This window comes from Leptosomus discolor, chromosome 4 (genome assembly GCF_034619465.1).
Source record: "Leptosomus discolor isolate bLepDis1 chromosome 4, bLepDis1.hap2, whole genome shotgun sequence".
In the NCBI taxonomy this organism is placed as follows: domain Eukaryota; kingdom Metazoa; phylum Chordata; class Aves; order Leptosomiformes; family Leptosomidae; genus Leptosomus; species Leptosomus discolor.
In genome coordinates this window covers 76,860,579-76,884,121 of record NC_141394.1, presented here as the reverse complement: position 1 = coordinate 76,884,121, position 23,543 = coordinate 76,860,579, and the positions used below count along the sequence as shown (strand labels likewise).

The following is a 23,543-nucleotide window of genomic DNA, read 5'->3' as shown; positions in this document are numbered from 1 at the left end:
GAGGCCATGCTGCGGGCGTGTCACCGAGCGGGGGTCGCCGTGGCCGCGCAGGTGAGCAGGGCGGCGAGCGGCGCGCAGCCCTGGGGGGGCCCCGCCAGCCGTCCGCGCTGTCGGCTGCCCTCCGGCCGGTGAGGCCTGGGCCGACCGCCCCGCAGAGGCCGGGCCGGGCCTGCCGGTGGGGGGCGGGCGGGCGGGCGGGCGGGCAGTCGGGGGGGGGGGGGGGGGGGGTGACGAGGTGCGGCGCGTCCTCTAATCGCGCCTTAGTCTTCTCTGAATGACTCCGCACGCGCGGGCGGCGATTGGCTGCTGGGCTGTTGAGGGACGGCTGCGAGCGCCAACAGGGCGCCTGGGCGGGCGGCGGCTGGGCGCTGGCGCGTCGGGTGTACTACGAGTCCCGGCGTACAGCGCGCCGGCCCTGCGCGGGGTGGAGGGGCGCCGCGCCGCGAGGCACGGCGGTACTTGTAGTCCGCCGCGGGCCTCCTACCGGCTGGCGGCCCCGGGGGAAGCGGGGCGGGGTGGGCCGCACTGCATGCTGGGGGCTGTAGTCTCCACGGCGGTCGTCGGCCGGCGCCGGGCCTGCCGCCGCCTCTCCCGCCGGTCCGGGCCTCGGGACAGCGGCGGGGAGCGGCGGCCGCAGCCCGGAGGGCCGGCAGGGCTCGGCGGCGGCGGCACACGGCCGGCCGGTTCCTCGGCGGCGGGGCGGCCGGGTCTGCTTACCGGCGGGGAAGGACGTGACCTTGCCTTCCCCGCCCCGGCCTGCGACAGCCGGTACCTCATAGCCCTTCCCCGTTCTGACCCTAGCGGGTCCCACCGCCCGGCCGTGTCGTTACCGGGGGGGTCCCGGTGCTCAGGGTGACGAGTAGCGTCACCTTGCAGGGATGAGGGGGCTTGTGGCACCGAGTGGCCGTAGCGCGGATCCTGTAGTCCTCACAGTCAGACGTGACAAGGAGAGAGCGTGTGATGCCAGGGGGGAAAGCGCCGGTTTGGTGTATTTCCTGGACCTTTACCCTTCCTCATCAGCAGAGATGAGGATGATAATACGCTACGGAGCCCTTTCAAAGCAGTCAGCCAACTTTAAGAAGCTACAGGGGTTTGTAGGTGAGAGTGACTCCTCTCCTAAGGCCTCAGCTTGTGTTGCAGGTGTCTGCGTAACGGTAATAAAATACAATGTGATTAGATCACTTTTATATTCCACTGTATGTTCCACTGTTCATTAGCCTCTTCACACCCTTCAGCAAGGGAAAAGCTCTGTGTTCAGCCCCCGCTGGCTCCGGAGTTGACAGGTAACCGCTTCAGGCTGGCGGCCTTTGCCACCACAGCAGCTGGCGTTTCCTCAGCTGCTTTATAAGGCTGGAGAGTTCTCCAGGCCAGGACATCTGATGCCCACTGAAATAAGGCTCTGGGTTTGCAGGCCTGTGGAAAGTTTTCGCTGGGAGTTGAGAAGACAGGAAACAGGCTTTGCTGATGTTTATCAGTTAAGGCTGTTTGTGTGTATTCAGCCTTTAAGAGAATGTGTCTAGAATGATGTACAGCACTGGCAAAGCCAGCGTGGTGCTCCGCAGCTCGGAACGGTGCCTTTGGTCCACAGGCGTTTGGTGGAAGGACTGCGCAGGCACAGAGATGCCACAGCACTTTGTTGTCTGTGTCCTTGCTGTTTGTTTCCTTACTTCGAAAAATAACTTTTTTTTTTTTTTTCCCCCCTTTATCCCTGCTCGTATTTCCTGATGAGAGCAAATACAATGGAGGTTTAGTTTGGACAGCAGAAGTGGGCGTGCAATGAAATATTTTTCTGTATGTTTTGCTGCTTTTTTCAAGGGGAAATCTTGTGCATGCTGTGGTATGTACATGTGAAGACTGTTGCTGGTCCTGTGGACTTTCTGCAACTAAAACGAGTTTCTTTTTGTGTGGCAAAAGAGCCCGAAACTGGAAATAAGAAATGTTTTAATTACAGTGCTTGTTTTGCAAGAGGTGCAGAATTCTAATCAAGATCCGAGCGGATCCTAGGTAGTTTTTCCCATGAGTAGTGAAGACTCCTGTCGTGGAAGTAGGACCCTCTGGCTGTTAGGAGGTTGTCAGGCAGATCCTGACGCTGTCAGGCGTGGAAGGGGCGCCAACATCTGGCTGTGCTGCCTGTTCCCTTGCTCATGAGGGAAGGCATCCTCGCTACTCCTGCCTGGGGAAGGGCATTCAACAGGCGCGTTCTGGCCAGAGCAGCAGCGTTGGTTTGTTCTCTGCTCCAGCTGTGGTGATCCCCAGGCAGCCACAATTACACAGGTTTTATATCTTCTTATCTGTCTTCCATTTTCTCGTCTTTACCACTCCCATCTGCACTCTCACCCCTCTCTTTTTTTTTTTGACACGAGACTCCATGTGTCTCCTGTCACGTTCAGGAGTTTCTCTTGCCCTGTTCAGTTAGCTGAAGCTCAGGCCAGAGCCTCGGCGTCTGCCTGCAGACCTGGTGGTGGCATAATTAAAGAGTGACAGCACCTTGCTGGTACCTTGCTGTTCAGCTAGTGAAACTTGATTGTTTTGCTTTGATACAGCCCAAAAAGAGATGTCTGTTGTTTTTTTTTTTTTTAATATTAGGAGTAGCAAGTTGTGACAATATTATTTAAGAGTTGAGACAAACCCTTTTTACATAGATATTGTATGGAAGCTGACAGTGAGGCAAGTCTGCTTCTGTCTTGTGGTGTTAAAATACTCCTTTACGAGTTAAAAAATCCAGTTGTGTGAGGAGAGCTGGACCTGGTCAGTGCTGGGGGGTAACAGGTCCTTGATGATGCTCAGGTGCTTGAGCAGACTGAGAGCGCTGGGAAGCAGAGTGTGGCTGGATGGGGACAGCAAAGCAACTGCCGCTCCCCAAAGCCAGAGCAGCGTGAAGGTTTGAGTACAGAAAAGCTCAGCAGAGAGCTCGTGGTGGAGACTGGGGAAAATTTTATCCTTCTCTCTCGCTGTGAGCTCTGTGTGTGGATGATCAATAAGCTTGTTAACGGGTAAAGAGAAGAGTGTCTGGATCACAGCGATTTCATAAATGTTGTTCCCCTGGCCAGCTGTGGGAATTTCTCTTCAGCACCTTGAAGGCCAGAGTTGGTGGGGACTGGGTTTGGGTCTGGTTGTCGCTCCCATTGCTACGTGCGCACTCGTGTGAGAGCCCAACATTGTAGGCCGAGCGCTTGCATTTCGGTTCCTCTCATCTTGATGAATGATAAATAAAAATAAGGATTTGGCTGATCATAGGACAGCCCTGCTTGGAAGGGACCTTGAAAAATCACCTGGTCCAAAGAGCATCTGGACTAAACCGAATAAGCCCACCAAAAAAGCCCTTCCTGGTGTACAAAGCACCGATGCTGAACGAGAAGGGAGGTTCCTCCTCTAGTTCCCTCAGCGCCACCTGTTCCAAAGTGCAGGAGCGGGTGTGTTTGCTGAAGGTGGGCGAACTGAATGGGGACGGTGTTATCTGCCATCTCACCAGGTGTGAGCAGGGGCTGTAGCCAACCTGGAAGTGGGTGAACTCGCCCAGGCACCAAGGCCGTGGTTGTGGCAGCCTCCAGGATCGCCTAGAAGGCAAGTCCAGCCCCGAGCTAGGATGCTGGAGTGAGTTTCCTTCGGCTCCCTCTTGCTGTGGCGCGGGGTGGGATCACCTCCGGGAAGCCACGTGAGGAGCTTGGGAATGGCAGCTGATTTCCAAGTGAGCATTAGGCAAAATGAATTGAACTGATCAATAGAAAATAACTTCCCCACCGCCACCACCATTTTATTGGGTTGAGCTGTGTGCATAATGCGCAAATATTTTGCTGATCCTATGCTTCATGGTGTCATAGGGTCCTGCCGAGGCTCAGAAGCATGTCCAGCAGTCAATTACAAAATGATTTAAGAGGATTTTATTAGTGAAGTTCCCCTTGAAAGGGTCAGTGAAGCCTCAGTGTATGCTTCTGGGGCAATCAAGTCTAATAATCAGAAACATTACAGGATATAGTTATTATTTCATGTGATGTTCTGTCCATCATAAACCAGAAGATCAACCACGGAGCACAGCTAGAGCTCGTGAAGGTCTCGGGGGTAAGAAGAGCATGTTTCCTGTTGCTGTACACATGCTCCTGTTACTCATCAAAAAATGTTGGCTGCTGTTCTGGAAAGAATAAGAATTCACTGTTCCTGCCTTTCCTCCCTACTGTTGGACAAGGACGGGACCTAAACCACAAGATTTGTGCTTGTTACTTACTGCCATACGCAAAAGGAAATAGAGAAACTTATCTTCGGGGGGGATGTTGTAGTGAAGCATGTCCCAATTTTCTTTTGTAGGGAAAAAGTTTCTAGTTGCCCAAACTATTCCAACTGTGGGAAAAGTTCCTTTTGTGCCTTGTACTCTGATTTCCTGTGAGTCCTGTTTTTCTCTCTTAGCAATTCGTGTGTGTGTGTGGGGAACACCTGAGAAGAACAGAGTTTTCCTTCTGTAGGCTGGAGTAGATTAACCAGTCTTTCTGGTAAATCTTAATTTTCAGCTAAAATACAAAGAAGATAAAATCTTGGGTAGTGTGTGTTTTGTTAAGTAGGATATAATGAAATATCACTCTTCATACTGCGATTTCATTTATGTTATAATCCAATGTCTGTCTGGAAAGTGGATGTGTTGTTAATTCTTTTAAAGAGGAAGTCTTAGTTTGGAAGCTCAAGGAGAACTGCTCGTGTGTCTTCAGAAATAAAAATGGTTTTACGTATTAAATATAGTTTTCAGTAGTTTTAAGTATTTAAAAAGCTGCTGTTGTCTTCTGCACTGCGCAGAGCTGTTCTAGCACACGAGATTGCTGAAGATAATCTGAACTAACCCAGCGGTACTGCCCAGACTGGAGTTGTAGTGCCCAGACTGGAGGTCAGGAACATAAACAGGCAAAAAAAAATGCAGAAATAAGCTGGGGTGGGTTCCCTACCCGCGCCTCATTTTTTCCAATGCCTAATTACTTCTTAAGAAGCCCTTAACCTACCAGCTGCACGTGAGAAAGGTCTCTTCTTCGTTTAGAGTCCAACATCACCGCTCTGCTGCTTTCCTTCGGCGGGCGTGCAGGACGGGGTGATGGAGCAAATGGCTCGGATGCTGCTGTTGAGGTGAAGAGATGTTTAAATGTGCTCAGTGCTTAACTCTCGCCTCCTCCACCCCTTGCAGAATAGCCGGTGTGGGAGAGCGTCACTCCGTCCGTTACGACCGTACCGTGGATATGCTACCCCCTCGGGAGAGTCTGGGTACGTGGAGGGTTTTGGAGGGTGGGATTGGTTCTTCTGTTGTGTTGGCCAAGAGGGAATCTGCTCCTTAGTTGCACGTGAGAGCAAATTGGTAGTGGAGGGATTTTTTTGGTTGTCGAGTAACTCATATTCTCACGGTTTTGTGTGTTCCTTGTTTGGTTCAGTCACATTTAAATGACGCAAATCCAGATGATCAATATTTAGAAGGAAGATTGTGGGTTGCCGTCTTGTCTTTGGGTCAGTCACGAACCGGTACGGTGCCAGGGATTCGCTGGTGCTGAAAGTGATTTTAAAGCGGGCGCTGGGTTTGTTGGCAAGCTTGTGGAGCAGAGTGCTTGTCCCCAGGCGTAAGCGAAGGACTCGCAAACTGTTCGATGTTTCTCACATAATACAATTTACATAACTTTTCCCTTTTCTTGCCCCTTCAGCGTTTCTGCAGGCAAAATCATTGGGGCAGGTGTCCTCTTTGTGGGTGGAGGGGTAGGTGGAACCGTCCTGTATGCCAGCTATGATCCGCAGTTCCGGGAGAGCGTAGAGAAGGCCGTTCCCTACTCTGATAAACTCTTTGAGATGGCACTTGGCCCCGCGCCTTACAGCGCCCCGACGCCAAAGAAACCGGTAAGGGTTTCCCGTTCACCCCCACCCTTCCATTTTCCTTTGTTTTAAAGAGACCACCTGCTCTTAGTTTTCAAATTCTGGTTAATTTTGCTGTGTGCTAAGAATTTAAGAATTTTTAAGAATTCTTAAATTAAGAAAGTTTAAGAATTAGGAACTGAGGTGCTGTGTTGTGTTGCATAACAGTGATGCTTGTGCATTTCCCATTATCGTCTTGTGATTGTGGTCTGCAGGTTGTAAAACTTAGTTTTATTTGCAGTAAAATAATGGAGTCGGATTATAAGCTCTTCTGCTTATACTCAGATGAGTTGGGGGGAGAGAGAGGTAGGTGATGCATTGGAATTCAGCTGTTTCACTGTGGCTAGGGGTTTAGTGTAGTTAGTGATGTAGCAGGATTAGGCAACTTTGGTTCTAAGCTGAATTGATTCTGAAGAAAATAACTTTTCAGGTCACTAAAACTTTGAACGGTGCAGAGCCGTGCGTAAGCAGTGAGACACAGGCTGTTTGGAAAACTGATGATATTCCTTATTTTCGATTTTTCAAGATACAGCAAGGTCCACTGAAGATCTCATCTGTAGCAGAAGTAATGAAAGAGTCTAAACAGCCCGCTACCAAATCCCAGATGAGCAAAACAGAAGCTGTTGCCCCTTCAGAGGAAAAAGAAGGTAACTACAGAATGTCCTGTAGGGAGAAGCAAGAGACTTCATCATCTCTGGCATCATACATCCTAGGGTAGAATAATAGTCCTTTAGAGCGGCTGAAGATGAGTATGTTACAATTTCTTAGAATTAATGTTATTTTCTTTTCAGTCATGAGAAAATTTGTCTAAAATGGTTTTAGCTAGTTTTGGCTTGTTTTTTTTTTTTTAAAAAAAAAATTTATTTACCTTATAGAATATTTGGAATGTAAGACAAACAAGGACTATTCTGCACAGCTAAGTTATGAGACTCAGCAGGGAGAGCAGTTTGGGTGCTGCACTCTGAGGCCATTTACCTCTTCTTTGCACAAATGTGAGCAGCTTAATTTTGGGTAATTACTGAGTTACTGTAAAGCGAGATCAAATGGAACTGGTTTAGAGAGGAGCAGTTGTGACATGTTTTTATGTTTATCTGTCGTGGCCCTGTGTGTGTGTATGTGTAAGTAATACCTGGTTGCTGTTTTAAGTCCAGGAAATTCTCTTTCTCTGGAAATAATAATATCAGTGGCCATATAATGTGTTTCTACAGAGGAAAAAATTAAGTCTTGTATCCCTGTTCTTACATTATAGCTCATATATATTAACTGGATTTATTCTCTACCTGTTTTAACAGCAGGCAAGGCTGCAGCACAGATCATCTCTGCAACAGGTGTAGCCATGTCAGTGCCAGCTCCGGGGATACAGACTGAAGAAGGTGAAAAAGATCATATGAATGTGAAGAAAAACCAAAGTCCTGTAGCTTCGAGTGCATAAATTCTTACTTCTGTGTTGGTATTTGTCAGTTTTTAAAGGCACGTTCTTTGTGCCTTTTGCAGAAGAAAACTTCCATCATCTGTTAATAGATTTTTTTAACGTACTGAGAAGCTGAGATTGATACCAGGACGGGTATAGGTGTGAATGTCAGAGGAAAGCCTGCCTTTGTGCTGAACTGGAACTTGCACAGTCCAGTTTGCTTCTGCTCTTCGTGGCTTTCTGACTGCTGTTCAGAAAAGCCTGTCTGCCCAGGGCCAAGTGAAGAAACTGCATTTATTGTTTAACTCCACGAGAAGCACTAGCTTTTATATGATAGTCCCTTGCAGATGAGATTATATTGATTTCCTTATGTATGAACACATATCATAAAAAGTATGCCAGCAGTAAGTAAATACTTTGTCCACAGTTAGCATCAGCATTATTAAAAGGTAATCTGATGGTTTTTGTTGCAGCATGAGTCTGAGAGCTGAGAGGTCTGGGCTCTCTCCTCAGTTCAGATGCAGACTTGCTGTTGGTCTTGAGAGAATTACTTAGGTCAGTGCTTACTCTTAAACACATTTTAAGTAGCCTTAGGGTAGGGAATAGAGTGTAATTGTGATTCACCATAGCTGCCTCCCTAATCTTTCTTTACTTTGGCTGGACTGTCCAAGCATGTCAAAGGAGAACTGGAAAAAAAAAAAAACAAACAAAAACCCCCAGATATTCACTTAGAATTTAACCTTGGCTCCCCAAGTGTTTTCCAGTTCTTGCTTTGCCTTTCACTTCTGCATCTTGTACGTTTTTGTAACGAGACAATGTAAAATCTACAGGTGCACGTGAGGTGTCCATGCTACCATTTTTAATTTTAAGAAGATATGAGACTGGCCTTTGTAGTTACAGCTATAAAAAGTAGTTTCAGCATGGATTCGTGCAGAAATTGGATTTATAAAGTGATACTGACTATAAAAATCAGTTTTGAAGAGAAAGTTAATTCCCTACAAGTAATCGCTATAGTAATTAGAACTCTCTACTAAAACAGTTCAACTTTGTACTTCTGAATAGGTAAAGAACCTGAAGGTTCCCATGCTATAAAAGAGCGGTCACCAGAAGAAGTTGCGGCCCGGCTTGCCCAGCAAGAGAAAGAGGAGCAAGAGAAGGTATCGGGTAAGTCCGTACTGACAGTTTTCCTGTACGTGTTATACGTGACAGAGGAGCTGTTGGACTGTGGTGGCTTTGGAGTTTTAAGTTGCTTACACACCTTTTTGTTGTTGTCTCTGTGTTGTGTCGGCAGAATGAGTCGTGAAGCTTCTTCCACCCACCAAGAGGTAACTGATAGTCAAAGAGTGATGGACAGTTCTGGGTTTGAATGGCCCTCAAGGTCTCTAGTCCACCCCCTCTGCTCGGAGTGTTGGGGCAGGTTGCTCAGGGCCTTCTCCCCTGGAGGTTTGAAGCTCTTCAAGGATGGGAGATTGTTCCACCCCTCTGAGCAGCTTTGCCAGCGCTTCTTGCGATGGAGAACTCGATACGTCCAGTTAATTTCTCTTGTTGGCACTTGGATCTGTTCCCTCTTGCCTTTTCTCTGGGAACCTCTGAGAAGTCCGGTTCAGTCTTTTCTGGAACACCCCTTTAGGTGTGGAAGGCATTACTTAAGACACCCCTTTCACTTCTCTCCTTCGGGCTGGAACAAGCCCAAATCCCTCAACCTCTCACCTGTGTCATGTGCTCGCGTCCCCTGACCACCTGAGTGCCGCTCCGCTGTTCTCTCCCCAGTTGGTACGTTTGTTGTACTGAGGCTCTCAAAAGGAGGGACCGTATTCCAGAGGCAGTCTCCTAAGGGCCAGTTCGAAGGGAACTGTTTGTGGGTGGGCTCTTGTTTGACGCAGCCCTGTGTGCGGTCAGGACTTGCGGCTGCCAGAGCACGCTGTTGACCCGTGTTCAGGTCGCCACCTTTGGGATCCCCAGATCCTTGTCTACAGAGCTGCTGCCTGGACTCGTTGGGCAGCGGTTCAGGGACGGTATGTCAGGGCGCTGTGAAGAGTTGCCTGTCGCTTCTGCGTTGGGAACTATGACAACTCCTTGCTTGGGTTCTAACTCACAGACCTGTGGATCCAGCTGTAGTACTGGGAGGTGGTCTGGCTTTTCCTGTGTCCCAAAACTCACGTCCTCCATGTGTCTTGCTCAAAACAATGAGCTTTGCTTCCCCCTTTGGTTTATTAGATTTTAAATACTTCTGGGCTGTTGTTTGGTCTTGGTTTGGCTGCAGCATGATTGTTTAAATTGGGAGGTTTGGGTCCTTTCCTGGTTTGCCTCAGGGGAAGCCAGATATAAAATAGAGAAATTCTTTTTGGTAGATGGTGTTGTGCTGTGCAGTATGTCTGGGCAATCTGTAGCCAGATACCTTGATAGTTACCTTCTGAAAGCAAACCCAGCTCAAGCTGCGGCTTGCTCACGGTGTTAGAAATCTTCCCTGTTGTCCTCCAGCCAGTGTTGATGAGGACGAGAGGGAGATCGGGCTCTTGGAGAAACAGATGGGTGTTGAAGGGTGACTTCTGATTGGGGGCAGAGCGAGGACAGCTGACACGCGAGGACATGGCTCTGCAGACCTTCTGTGGTGAGGGAAGGTGTCTTTGGGGGTGGGTAGGCTAGAGGCATTGACTGAAAGCTTACTGTTAACATAGGTGTAGCCAGTGAAAATAGGCTTGGAGGGGAGTTTAACAGTGCTGAGGGCACTTAGCGGACACGGCTCAGCCGGCTGTGGGAGCTACGGCCTCTTTGCTGTATTGGTCTCTTTGTGCTCGGGAAGGGCTGGTGGTGGAAGAGGCGCTGGCGCAGTGTGCTGCGTCTGATCTGCCCTGCCCGACCGCTGGGCACGTGAAACGGGACCTTGGCAGATGTGTGGACCATACTGGGACTTTCCTGCGAGTGCTTTGGTCCTCAGCCAGAGTCCGAGCCTTGGGCTGTTGTTGCACGGGGGGAACGAGGAGGATGTTCGAGCCTGGACTTAACGGGCTCGGAGTAGACGTGCTGGTTGTGGTCTGCTGCTGCCTGCTTCCGTTCAGAACTGCGTGTGGTGTAGAAGAGCCGCACGAACAGAAGCAAGAGGCTTGGCATTAGTTGTTGGCTTTGTACAAGGACTTTTTTGCAAGTGAAGAGGTTGAAACGTTACACTGAAAAAATGCAGAGGAGCGTTTACAGGGAAGGTGGATTTCCTTACCCCACTTAGAAATACAGGTCTGACTCCACAAAGGAGAATAGTTGAGTCCACCACCTTCTTGGCTAGAAGAATAACTCTGCTTTTGGACTAGATCTTCCTTGTGGGACATAGGACAACTTGCTTGTTTCCTCTTAATAACCACTGTAACGCATGAAGATGGAAAATACCTATGGGTTTAAATGCATCCCGCTGCAGAAATGTGGTAAAGGTCTTCCCCTGAGTAGCTTTACAGACTTGCACCATAGTACTCCTCTAAAAAATGGCACCCTTTCTTCTCCTCTAGGCTGCAAGCACAGTTCCGAAGGACCAACTCTTTTGGGTCATAGCAAATAACATAAGGAGGTGCAGAGGATATAACGTGTCATTTTACTAATTCTAAGGCTCTTTTCTTTACAGTTTAATTCAGTTAATTCTTTTTTTTTTTTTTCCCAGCCCTTGCAGCAACTCTAGAAGGAGCCCTGAGCGCCACAGCTCGTATCACCCTTCAGGCGATTACTGCCCAGGAGTCTGCTGTGCAAGCGGTGAACGCCCATGCGCAGATTCTGAAGGAGGCCATGGACAATTCTGAGGTAAACTGGACAACGGGGACAATGATTTTGGGTTTGTTTTTTTTTTGGACAAGCTTTTCTTGCGATGTCTTTACTTTTATCACAGTTTTAACTAATCTTTCCACTTGTGAAATGAGGTGTAGTTGAATAATACAGTGGGTTTGCTTTTGAATTTTGGGCTTTCCCCCCCCCCCCAACTCCTTTATTTCCCTTTTGCAAGAAGAAAAGTTCAAGTTAATACATTGACAGTCTTCATGTTGTATTTTAATTCATTGTATTTTGATTCCCAAGCCCATTTTTTTCCTAGATACAGTCAGGGTATCACCTGTCCAATTGCTGTCCACCCTGATAATTCCATTGAACCATTCCCTTTGCCAAAATCTTATTGCTGGATTGTTCGCCTCTTGTCTGGAAATGAGTAGGGGATGCCTGAGCGATACCAGCTTGTGGTTGTGGTGAGGTTTGTGTGGAACCACTGCTTCCTATTCAGTTCTGGAGCAGAAAATATAATTAATCAAACAAACAGGGGCACATGGGCAACTGAACAAGCACTTGAGATTTAAGCTAGTGGTTAGAAAAACAAGTATCTTAAGAGTTTGCTTTTAAGCTTAAGTATTAAGCTTACTTTAAAGTGAAGCAACTTTAAAGTGTTATGGTACTGTAAGTATGAAGCTTAAAAGCAGCTTTAAACTATTGCAGTGCTCTAATACACGTAGAGATTTCCCCCCAAAACGTTGTGGCAGCGTACAGTGATCCTCACACGAGGATCTGTGTTCTGCGTGGACAAATGGCTATTGCTCAAGTGGGAAAAAAACATTGAGAATCAAACAAGAACAAAGCATCGTAAGAGAAGAATCATTTGTAAAGTTTCCAGCTGTGCTGTTGGTAAAACACAAGAGTGTTTAAGTGAAATGTTGCAGCAGCGTGTGAATCTCTACAGGCTGTCGGTTTTTTGGTAACTCTCTTATTTAGTGCTTGTAATGACCCTAATTAGGAATCTGTGCTTCTTAGGCTGCTGGGGAGAAAAAATCCTCTCAGTGGCGCACGCTGGAGGAAGCGCTGAAGGATCGGAGGAGAGCGGTGGATGAAGCCGCTGATGCCCTTCTGAAAGCCAAGTAAGTGGCTTGTTTTTAAGGCTCACGGAGGGGTAAGTTACCGTCACCCTTGCGAGGGCTGGCAGACACTGCTTGAGTTTCTGGAAAGGGTGCAGTCACCTGTGTTCCTACTGAACTGACGTGTTTGTGCCAAATCCAGAAAAGGTTCATGCGCTGCTGAATGTTTGAATTTGCACTGTGTCCATCTTGGGTGCCTGTGCGTATAGTCCTCGCTGTAACAGAGGCTGAAACGTCCCGTTCGGCTTTTTAAGAACTTGTTTATCACCTTAGTACTTAGATATAGTGTTGGTAAGTTCAAGTAAGACTTAAAAAAAATCTATAATCCTTTTGGTCTTGTTTTTGGATAGTTTTGTCACTGTTAAATGTGAGGAGTCCATGACTGCACGCTCTGTGTATTGAGTCAGTAATGTCAGTAGCTTCTTTTAGTTGTAATGAAAAATTAAACTTCACAGCAGCGTTTGGCAGTTCCATCTGTCAGCAGAGTTGCTTTTAAGGTTAGATTCTTACTAAGCTCGTGTCTGAGAAAAACTTGAACTCTGAAATGGAGCACGGCTCATAAGCCAAGGGCCTGTACGGACCGCGTCGACTCTGGTGTGCAGACTCATTGCGTAGGGATTCTAGCAGCCAAAATAAGACGGCAGACAAACATCTCCAAGTTGCCCTTGTAATGAGGATAGAAATAAATTTGGAAACCCTGCGATGCTTCTGAGGCCGAGAGGGCAACACCATCCTCGAAGGTGCACGGTTGCTATTTCAGTTATAAATAGCAGGGCTGGATGGGGCTTGGAGCAGCCTGCTCTAGTGGAAGGTGTCCCTGCCCATGGCGGGGGGTTGGACTCGATGGTCTGTAAGGTCCCTTCCAGCCCAAACCGTTCTGTGATCCTGTAAACTTCTCTTACCTTTGAAGTTAACTGCGCTGACTAAAAATAGTTGGGAGGTGTAAAACAAAGCTAACGCAAACGTCAGATGCAGTAGCTTTTATTCTCTGTTGCTCCACTGGATGCCTTCGCTTTTATTTATTTACTTAACTTATTTTAAAGCTTATTCCTTTTTCCAATGAGGTCATTAGAAACCTCCCTTGGTTTGACTGGATTTGGAAAAGCAATGCTTTTTCACTTTTTCCTTGATTTCCAACTATGCTAGAGGGAAGTGTTTCTTTCTTAACTACAAAAAACCCCCTAAATCTGTCTTTACAGAGCTATACATTTTCTCCCATCCTCATTTATCTCCACCAATCACCAAGTCCAAAACCCTTCTGCCAGAGTAAGCCATCTACATTAAAAATGTTTCCTTGATACCCTGTTACGTGATGGAAGTGTCTGCCTTCTAATCCTAACTTAATTTTACTAATACTAACTCCTTTCAGTGAACTTTCTTTCATTTTCCCCCTCCAGCTAAGTCTCGAGTGCTAATTGCCCCATAAATAGTTCTCATTTTACATGGACTAGACACACTGACGTCTTTAGGTTTCAGGCTGTGGACAAAAACCCGCTTTAATCGCAGCATCTTAGCCGTAGAGCTGGTAGATAGGAAGCAGCAGTAGAGTTATCCAGTAGTTCTCGTGTAAGTAGAGACAGCATAAATGAAACTTCTCTTTGGGGTTATGTCACAAGACCTGTATGCGTTATAATTAGCAGCTGCTTCTCTTTTCAGAGAAGAGTTAGAGAAGATGAAAGGTGTCATCGAGAACGCCAAGAAGTCTCAGATGGCAGGAGCCAAACCCCACATTATCGCTGCAGAAGAAAATCTTCATCATATGATAGTTGACTTGGACAATGTCGTGAAAAAGGTAAGGCTTCCCCAGGCCGTCGCTGCCATTGGCGTGAGGACTGCTTGGCAGCTTGTGCAGACCTCCCATTCCCAAATCCTCTGTAGCAGGTTAAATATTTTAAAAGTGTGAATTCCCTCCTCCTTTAGCCGTACTCAGTCCTTGAGCTGATTATACTACCAGTAATCAGACGTGACAAGATCTTTGCAAGAACTTGAACTCTGTCCTGAACGAGTCTCCAGCAGCTTGATTGGTGTCAGCCCTTCCTGTGGGCGACTTGTCGTTCTTTCCGTCTGATTCCAAGAGGAATTTAGCGTGAGGCCGGGGAGGAGCAGGAGCCACGTGTGCTAGTGACTTGTGGGCAAATCACTTCCCAGCTCCGGGGAACTGGGGAAGAAATGTAAAGGTGACATTTCTCTCTCTTGGCTGATAAATCATCAGGTGTGTTGGAGGGAATTTAGCCAAACAGTGGGAATGTCAGAACTTGCTGAGAGCAGGGCAGCTGTCGCCGTCAGAGTAGCTCACTAGGCCTGTAGGACAGCTGCAGGCAGAGCGCCAGAGAGCTTTAGAGATACAGACTGACTTCCAGACACTCTTTGGTCCTAGGCTACAGGGAGGTTCCAGCGTGTGTGTGACACAGAACGGATTAGTGGTACTTCCAGCAAAGCATTACTGTATACTAGAGGTTTGGTATCACAGGGTGGGGGTTTCTCTCCCCCAAATGACTTTGCTTTGGCTGGGCTGGAGGGCAACGGTACCTGCCGCTAACTCAGGGCCTGGCTTTAACTTAGATATGCCTCCGTTCTCAATAGCTGCCCTGGAAAATAAACCAATCTCGTTTTTGTGTGTTTCAGGTTCAGGCAGCACAATCGGAGGCCAAGATAGTAGCTCAGTATCATGAGCTCGTGGCTACAGCTAGGGAAGAGTTTCAGCGAGAGCTCGACAGCATCACCCCTGACGTACAGCCGGGCTGGAAGGGGCTCAGTAAGTCTCTGGTCGCAGGGTTACTGCGTGCTTGTAACGTGCCAGTCACTTCGGTTCGTAGTGTTCCTGTAACTCTGGCCACCAAACTGGATGTCCAGCGTCCCGACTGCCATTTTGTTTGGTTGGTTTGAAGTGAAAATTAGTTCCCACTTAAAATAAGTAATCTAAAGCAGTTGTTATGGAAAGGCTTCATCCTGGAAAGTACCTGTGCTGTATTGAAAGCTTGGCAAAATGCAGCTCGTGTATGATAAATATCGTCATGTGGTTGTTTAAACTCTCTTCCCTCCCCTGGTATTCCAGGGAGGGAGCCAGGTCAGTCCAGATTTGGGTCAAACCCACGTTGCTCACTGCTCAGGTATTCGTCTGGTTGAGTCTCTGTGATTACAGGTATTATAACTCACCGTTACCGCGGAGTGCTAAAGAACTCCCTGGATTTCTCTAGATCATCACTGAAACGATCGATACGCTGAAAGAGAGAATTCATTGTTCGTACCCTGCCCACCCCAGTACGTTATTTTGAAATGAAATTAATGCAGTAACTTACCCTGAACAACCGCCAGTGCTGCACAACCGCAGGGAATGGGCGTCTTCCCTTTTTTTATGCTGTTACTGCTGCAGTTCCTTGCCTGAGATCTGAAATCTCAGGAGCTCCTGTTCATTTGAGGTGCTCAGTTTTTTCAACTTGAGCTCTTTTCTGCTCTGCTTGTAACAGAAAAACCCATGAAATGCGATTCAAAAGCACGGTTAGACTGCTCCTCTCGTACTAGAGGAATGAACGTATTGCCTTGAGCTGTTGGAAGTGTTCGTACACCAGCGTGTTGCAGGAAGGGAGCGGGACTCGTGATGCAGTCACGATGGTTTAACAGCCAGCTCATCCACAGCAACCCCCTCGCCCACGGGCACCTTACTTACCTTCAGTCTAAAGGGGAGCAATCGCAGAAGGTGGGGCGTGTGTGTGGGCCGTCGCTGTGGATAAGCTGCTGGAAGAACTCGAGTGTGGTACGTCCACAGGGCAGTTACTGCCTGATGTAGTTCGAAAAAGTTAATTCCCTAAAATACACCTCCCAGATATTCCCAGTCAGGGTTTTAACATAAAACGTACTAAGTGATCTCGGACTTTTCTCGCCTCGGTGTTCCGAGGGAGCTGTCACGACTTTATTTCCGCGTTACGATAGGTTTGTTTCTAGATGCGATAACGACTGTTTGAAAAAAAGGCGGTGTCCATATTGCCTGACGGTTTTCTTGAAGCACACTGCGAAGGCTCACGCCATACTCTTCCTCAGCGCTGCTTTATGCTTTAGAAATGTGGACCTTAGTCCGCAAAAGTGTTTTCCTAGCTGAAGGAATACACCAGATCTCTGGAACGGTCGGGTTTTGTTTAAAAAAAACCAACAACCACCATGGTCCCGCTACACGTGGGGAAAACGTTTTACATTAACAAATCGTTTGCGGAGTTTGCTTTTTGGGGTATTCGTTTTGAAGAAAAAAAAAATACTTAGGCACCCTGGGGATGGAGCTGCCTTTCCTTGTGCAGGATGAAGGGAGAACATCTTGGGGTTTGAGACTGGTGCCCTTTTGAGGGAGGAAAGGGAATCTCCTGGGAGCTTCCAGGCACTCGGTTTCATACTGGTGTGACCTACGGAAGTACAGGGGACCGACCTGCTGGGCCTGTGTCTCTCGCTGCCACTTGGGAATTTGTTTCTTCACCACCGGCTGATTTGTAAGAACCCAGAAATGTTGGACTGAAACGTCCAGCGTCCTGTTGCACTTCTCTACTTCAAACTCGTTTTCCTTTCTTTACACATCGATCTGTGGTTTCCAAAGGTGATTTTAGTGGTTGGGATGTTTTGGGCTACATCTTGCCTGTAATACAGAGACTTTTATACTCGACATACTGTTCTTCCTGAGTTCCTGACGACTTAGACTCACGCTTAAGTAGAGAAGCAGCTCTTTTCTGTTTTACTTTTGCATGACTGACTTGCTGTAGTGAACGTGCATTAACTTTTCCAACCTCTCCTCTTTCTGTTGCAGAGATAACTGACTTGGGTGAGTTCCTGTAACTTGTTCTGGTCTTGTGAATGTCATCTCCTCTCTTTGTCCTTTTCTATGTCTGTGTGGTACGTGACTTTAAATTACAGGCAGTATCAACAAAGGGGTGAAATGCTGCATTCCTAAAACATTTCAGGCTGAGGTATGCTTTGGGATCCTTTCCACTGATTGTGCACCCGTAGCTTACACCACAGCTCCTTGTCTAGCGGCACGTCCCAGGTCAGTGTGATCGCTGGCTTGTGAAAGCCAGGTTTAAATTTTCCTTGTGACCTTAAGGCAGCCGATGCGTGCTGCTGAGATTCCACCGAGAACCAGAAACTCTGACCAATTCCAGTTAAGCTGCGTGATGGTGTTTGTCCTCAGGTGGGCCCACCTCGCAGCAGTCCTGGCCTGCGAGAGCTGCTGGATACACCAGCTCCTGCTGATGCCGCTGCAACCCCTACGTACTTCCTGTGCCTCAAAGCCGCGCCGGGCTGGGTCACCAAAACCAGATTCATTTAATTTGAAGCCAGCGTCACTCTCTTGAGTTTAATCTTCACGACTGATTTTAGAAAAGTTGATTAACTCTTTAGTTCTGAGGTTGATTATTACTTGTTTTTTCCCTTTTGACCAAAGAAACATAACACTGGAGTGCAGTAAAAGCCCGTTCCGTTGGTAACTGTTCCGTTCACCAGCTGAGCTCGGCGCTGCTGGTCACGAGCACTGCGGCACCGAGCCCTCCTGCGCCAGTCCCTCCCCCGGCACTCCCCAGCAGGATGGCTGGAGGGCTGTGGAACCTCCCTTGCTCTGGACCCTGCAGGAGCCCTTTCCCGAGTAGCGCCAGGTTCTCCGTGCAGGCAATGTACCTGCAGTCAGGACAGAACGAGCTGCAGCGTTTTACAGAGCCTGTGCCGCTCTCAGCTCACCAAACCTACAAATGCTGCAGGCGTAGCCTGTCTCCTCCTCCCTTCCCAGCAGAAAAATGGCAAAACTTCTTAGGAGACACAGATGTAGTTGTCTTGGCTGCTCTTTGAGTAGCCAGACCTGAAAGGTACCGCTTGGGGTAAGAAACCTGATGGGGAGCTGGAGGACTGTTGAAGAGAGAACGTGGTTCTGGCTGGCTCTCACAGGGACTTCAGTGTTTTCAGGATCAAATTTCCATAGGCGTGTACCCAGCTGGAGGTATCGGTCACCACCGGGGTTTTACATGTCCCACTGCTCTGTGTGCTGTCACGGGGGGAAATACATGGTGGTGCAAAAACGACCAAGAAAGGGACAGAGTTGTCGACAGTCACCTCCGAGTGAGTGTGACCTGGGAATGTAAAAAATAGCTGTGAATAATTTCAAAGTAACTAAGATAATTTCTGTCCTAGACAGAAAGTACTGGCTTGTAGGCACGGCTCAGAAAGCTCGAGTCGGGGGTGGGCAAGCACCGCAGCGGCAGTGTCCCTGCAGACCTCCCTGACACCCTGTGTTTCCTTCAGCTGGCCAGCTATCGATGGACGACTTGAATTCTCTCATTGCACACGCCCACCGTCGCATCGACCAGTTAAACAAGGAGCTGGCGGAGCAGCGAGTGAGGGAACAGCAGCACATCGAGTCTGCCCTGGAGAAGCAGAAACTTGAAGATAAGAAAGCATTTGAGGCAGCTGTGGCCAAAGCCCTGGAGCATCACAAAAGCGAGATTGAAATAGAACAGGAGAAGAAGGTAAAGTGGCGTCAGGCGCCTGGTTGAAATCTCTGGCTCAAAGGATGTAGAAGAGCTGGAGGAAAGGCACAGAAGGGCAACCAGGATGTTCTGAGATAGGGTGACCCCCAGGCTAAGCGTGGGAAGAGGCTGAGCAAGGAAACTTCTGTGGAGTTAGAATGGTGAAACCAGCAGCGAAACAGGGAATGACTGTTCCGTGTTCCCTCTCCGCTGTTGGAGATGGGATCACTGGGTCAAAATAAATGTTTGATCTGACCCACTATGGCCACCTCAAGGTTATGTGGCCCCTCCATCCTGCCTCTGGGGGGTACCTCCCTGTTCTTCCACTCTTTGCCCGTGGTTTGGGATTTGATTTCTCTCACAAGCACTGTGGAAAATCAGAATTTTAATGCTGCCGTGGTCATGAAGCAAGTGCAACTTACAAGCGTAGGAATTTGGGCATTGGAGGTTTTATCTCCTGAGACACCATATTGCTGCTGTTTCCACATACACAGCTCTGAAAATGAGATTAAACACTGGGCCTTTGTGGAAAAATTTGCACTGACAGGAGGGAAACAAAGGATTTTGCCTGTCGCCTGTTAGTTCAGCGCACTGCAGTAACAGGTATTGATCTAGCGCCCTCAGCTGCTTGAACGGGCAGCTTTGCATTTAATGGAAGGTTGGAAATAACACAATCCTTTAAAAAAAAAACAAAACTAAAACCAGAGAACCAAAACCCTGTTCAACTGCTGGTAAATAAACCCGCACCAAGCCCCCTGCGCCGCCCTGCGCTCTCTGAAGTGGCTGGTCCATACAAGATCAGGTACGAGGGGCGTTACCGTTTCACTGAGCTGTATCCCAGCATGGAGGGAAAAGGTGAAGTCTGTCTGGGAGCTGGTCTGTGAACGGCAGCGTGGTTAGTTTGACACGTCGCTGTATCTTTGGTGGAGCAGTTCGGTAACGGCGCTAAGCGCCCGGTGAGTACCCACCAGTGAGTGGCACTGTGAAGCTGTTCTCTAACACCTTTAGGAAAAGGCTCAGCGATGGAAATGGACCTCGGCAGGTTTGTAAGGTGAAACGTGGGCTGTGCCGGTGCCGCTTCTATAAAAGGTGCCCTGGGGGATCACTGATGGAGGATAGAATCGTAGCATGTGACAAGCAGCAGGACGAGAGCGGTGTAATAACAGCCGTCCGTCTGGGTACAGGTTGAAGAAGTCCGAGAGGTGATGGAGAGTGAAATGAGGACCCAGCTGCGGCGGCAGGCTGCTGCCCACACGGACCATCTGAGAGACGTTCTTAAGATCCAAGAGCAGGAACTGAAAGTGGAATTTGAGCAGGTAAGGGAAGAGCCCCCAAGGGAATCTGGGGGACGTTTGAATCCTTGCAAAACACATGGTTCGCAGGATGGGAGTCCTGACCCACCTTCCAGGAGACGGAAACGCGAGCTGGGGAGGGAAGAGCTGATAGCAAGTGCCTGAAGGCACAGGATTTATTCAGACTTGTCTTAAAAGCTTTTGCTAGAGGTGAGAAATTTTTTAGTTACAATTGCAGTAACTGTTAAATTCATCCTAGTAAGGCTTCTTCTGTACAGTGTATTTACTATGTGCATTGTCCCTAGCAAGAACAACAGATTTATAGAAACATACCTTAAAAATAAGGTAAAGACAATCGAGCAGCTGTTTCTGGTCTGGTATTACTTTGGTATAAATATATCCTACAAGGTATGTCCTACAACAAGGACACTGATGTGCTGGAGAGGGTAGCCCACCTCCGTACCAAGCTAGTAAAGGATTTGGAGCATGTCTCATGGGAGGAGCGGCTGAGGGATCTGGGGTTGTTCAGTCTGGAGAAGAGAAGTCTGAGGGGAGACCTTATCACTCTCTACAACTGCCTGAAAGGAGGTTGTAGTGAGGCGGGGGTTGGTCTGCTTTCCCTAGTAACAAGTGATAGAACAAGGGAGAATGGCCTCAAGCTGCACCAGGGGAGGTTCAAGGTGGATATTGGGAAGAATTTCTTTACTGAAAGGGGTGTCAGGCACTGGAACAGGCTGCCCAGGGACGTGGTGGGGTCACCGTACCTGGAGGTGTTTAAGAGAGGGGTAGATGTACTTAGGGACATGGTTTAGTGGTGTTGGCAGAGCTAGGACAAAGGTTGGACTCTGTGAGCCTGAAGGTCTCTTCTAACCAAAACTGTTGTACGGTTCTATATACATTTAGCAGTAGGACAAGAGGAAATGGCCTCAAGTTGCTCCAGGGCAGGTTTAGATTGGACATTAGGAAAAATTTCTTTACTGGAAGAGCGGTCAAACATTGGACCAGGCTGCCCAGGGAAGTGATGGAGCCCCCATCCCTGGAGGTGTTCACATAACCTGTAGATGTGGCACTTTAGGACACGGTTTAGCGGGCATGGTGGTGGTGTTGGGCTGACAGTTGGACTTGATGATCTTCGAGCCCGTCTCTTCCAACCTCAGTGATTCTCTGTGTGTCTCGCTCTGTTTCAGAACTTATCAGAGAAACTCAGTGAACAAGAAATGCAGTTCAGACGCCTTACTCAGGAACAGCTCGACAACTTCACGTTGGACATAAACACTGCCTACGCCAGGCTGAAAGGAATCGAGCAAGCAGTCGAGAGTGAGCACCGAAATCTTCTTTAAGGACTTAAAGTCACGATCCCCACAGGCCCATGACCCAAACTGGGCTGCCTAAACCCAGGCTTAGGCACGCAGCTCACAGGCCTGGGCTTTGCCCAGCAAATCCCAGCTGCACGAGGCCAAGGCCGTGTCTTGTTCCAACCCCAAATGGCGGAACAGACATGCTTTGAGATCAAGTGCTGAGGGGGCGGCAGCTTTTGAGAGCAGAGCGTTTAGAGGGATGGCTTTTGCTGCTGGTGTTCAAAACTCTTCCCATAGGTGTGGCCCCAACTGAGAGTCCCCTTCTCGGCTTATTTTGCAGGTCACGCAGTAGCGGAAGAGGAAGCCAGGAAGGCCCATCAGCTGTGGCTTTCTGTCGAAGCGCTTAAATACTGCCTGAAAACAGCCTCTGGGGACAGTCCCACCGAGCCGCTGGAGAGCGCGGTGAAGGCCATCAAAGCCAGCTGCTCCGATAACGCCTTCACAGAAGCCTTGACAGCAGCTCTCCCTCAGGAGTCCCTGACGCGGGGAGTGTACAGCGAAGAGGCCCTCCGAGCACGTTTCTACACAGTCCAAAAACTGGCCAAAAGAGTGGCTATGATCGACGAGACGAGAAACAGCTTGTATCAGTACTTCCTCTCTTACCTGCAGTCGCTGCTCGTGTTTCACCCGCAGCAGCTGAAGCCACCAGCCGAGCTCAGCCCCGACGACCTCGACACGTTTAAATTACTGTCTTACGCTTCGTACTGCATTGAGCACGGCGACCTGGAGCTGGCGGCGAAATTTGTCAACCAGTTAAGAGGAGAGTCGAGGAGAGTGGCGCACGACTGGCTGACCGAGGCTCGAACGACCCTAGAAACAAAACAAATTGTGGATATCTTGACAGCCTACGCCAGCGCCGTGGGGTTAGGGACCACGCAAGTGCCGTGAGCGCGGGCTGTCGGCTGGGAGGCAGCTCAGCGACCGTTGGTGCCGGGAGGAAATCCCGCCATCCCCCAAGGGTTGCAAACCAAGCTGTGGGCAGGGGCTGGAGGCGCGAAATCAAAGCACGGGTACCGTCTTGTTTCCTTGCACTGTGTTTAACCTCACCACCTGTTGTATTTGTATTGGGTTTGAGTTACCGTGACAAACAACTTCAGGAAGCTTCTCTACAATTTGTGTTAACGATTCTGTTTCCCCATCTTACCAAGCGGGCTTGTGATCCAACCAAAATAATGTTTGTAACCTACCATTAATGATTTGCCACTTTGTCAGCTCAATAAAACAAGACTTCAACCCCTTTCTCCTGCTGTTCCGTCTCCTATTTAAACGTCAGCTACAGCCGGGCAGTACAGGAACAGCCTTTCTCCGTGACCTGAGGAGGACAAAACTTCTGGTTTACTCCTTTCAAGGAGCAAGAATTCGTTGGTGTGATGAGTTCATTAATTTGTACAGCTGTAAAAAAGCCATGTAGGGGTTTCAGTAGAGGTAACTTCAGCTGGGGTCAGAGCACGTGCTCTGGTGGACTTGTACCCCTGCGTGTTCTTGTCAGACCTGCTCTTCTGTGGTTTGAGACCAGGTGTTTCTATCTAGAAGCCAGACTTGGCAACTCACAAAAAGACCAAGCTGCTGCTCTCTTACCTTTCCCTTAATTCTGACCATCAGCGGAGGCAGACTGCTCTGACACAGTACCCACCTGCTGAAGTGAGGAACCGTGGCTTTGGCTCCTGCTGACCCAGTTCTGAACTGTGGGTGCAGTGAAGCAGAGCCTAGCGCTGCCCCCGAAAGTTCCCCATCTTCCCTCTGCCCCTCAGCCCGCACTACACTCATCCTGGAACAGGCACTTTTGCTTTCTGGAGCAAACACTGCCCTCCAACAGCTCCCCTGCCCACCCAACCCCCTGACTTTTAGCCTTTTCGCTGCAGTTTGTCCTCCCTTTACCAGCTCGTTACGGACTTGCCCTCAAGCAGCTTTCCACAGCAGCGTGCTCCTGTCCTGCAGCACCACGCACGTCAAGGTTCTAGTTTTCACAAAGACAATCATCTGTTAAAACTACTTTTCACTGGGATATGGCTTAATCCTCTCAGGAACAAGACCTTCTTTGCCTATCCAAGGTAACTACCTCAGAAAAAACCCCGTCCAGCTTCCTCTCCAAGCTGAGAGCAGCAGCACTGCTGTGAGGGCCCCTTAACTGCAAGGCAGGGAAGGGACCAGCGCAGTCCTCCCTCTTCCCACTCACCTCGTTAGCTTTATTGCTGCATTCTGCACGGACTTTACTTACTCTCTCACAGAGCAGCTGCAACACTTTG

At 48.7% G+C, this 23,543-nt stretch overlaps 1 protein-coding gene across 1 annotated transcript; it reads left to right on the top strand.

The window, feature by feature from the left end:
• Window positions 1-6: 6 nt before the first annotated feature.
• IMMT (inner membrane mitochondrial protein) lies at window positions 7-22,537 on the top strand. The gene is made up of 14 exons (XM_086464386.1): window positions 7-51; window positions 5,162-5,238; window positions 5,667-5,856; window positions 6,398-6,518; window positions 7,164-7,244; window positions 8,345-8,446; window positions 10,929-11,065; window positions 12,056-12,159; window positions 13,813-13,948; window positions 14,782-14,911; window positions 18,424-18,647; window positions 19,832-19,963; window positions 21,127-21,256; window positions 21,578-22,537. Exons 1-14 carry the CDS (start codon window positions 7-9, stop codon window positions 22,183-22,185), a joined length of 2,217 nt encoding a protein of 738 aa, XP_086320512.1. The 3' UTR covers window positions 22,186-22,537.
• Window positions 22,538-23,543: the final 1,006 nt, after the last annotated feature.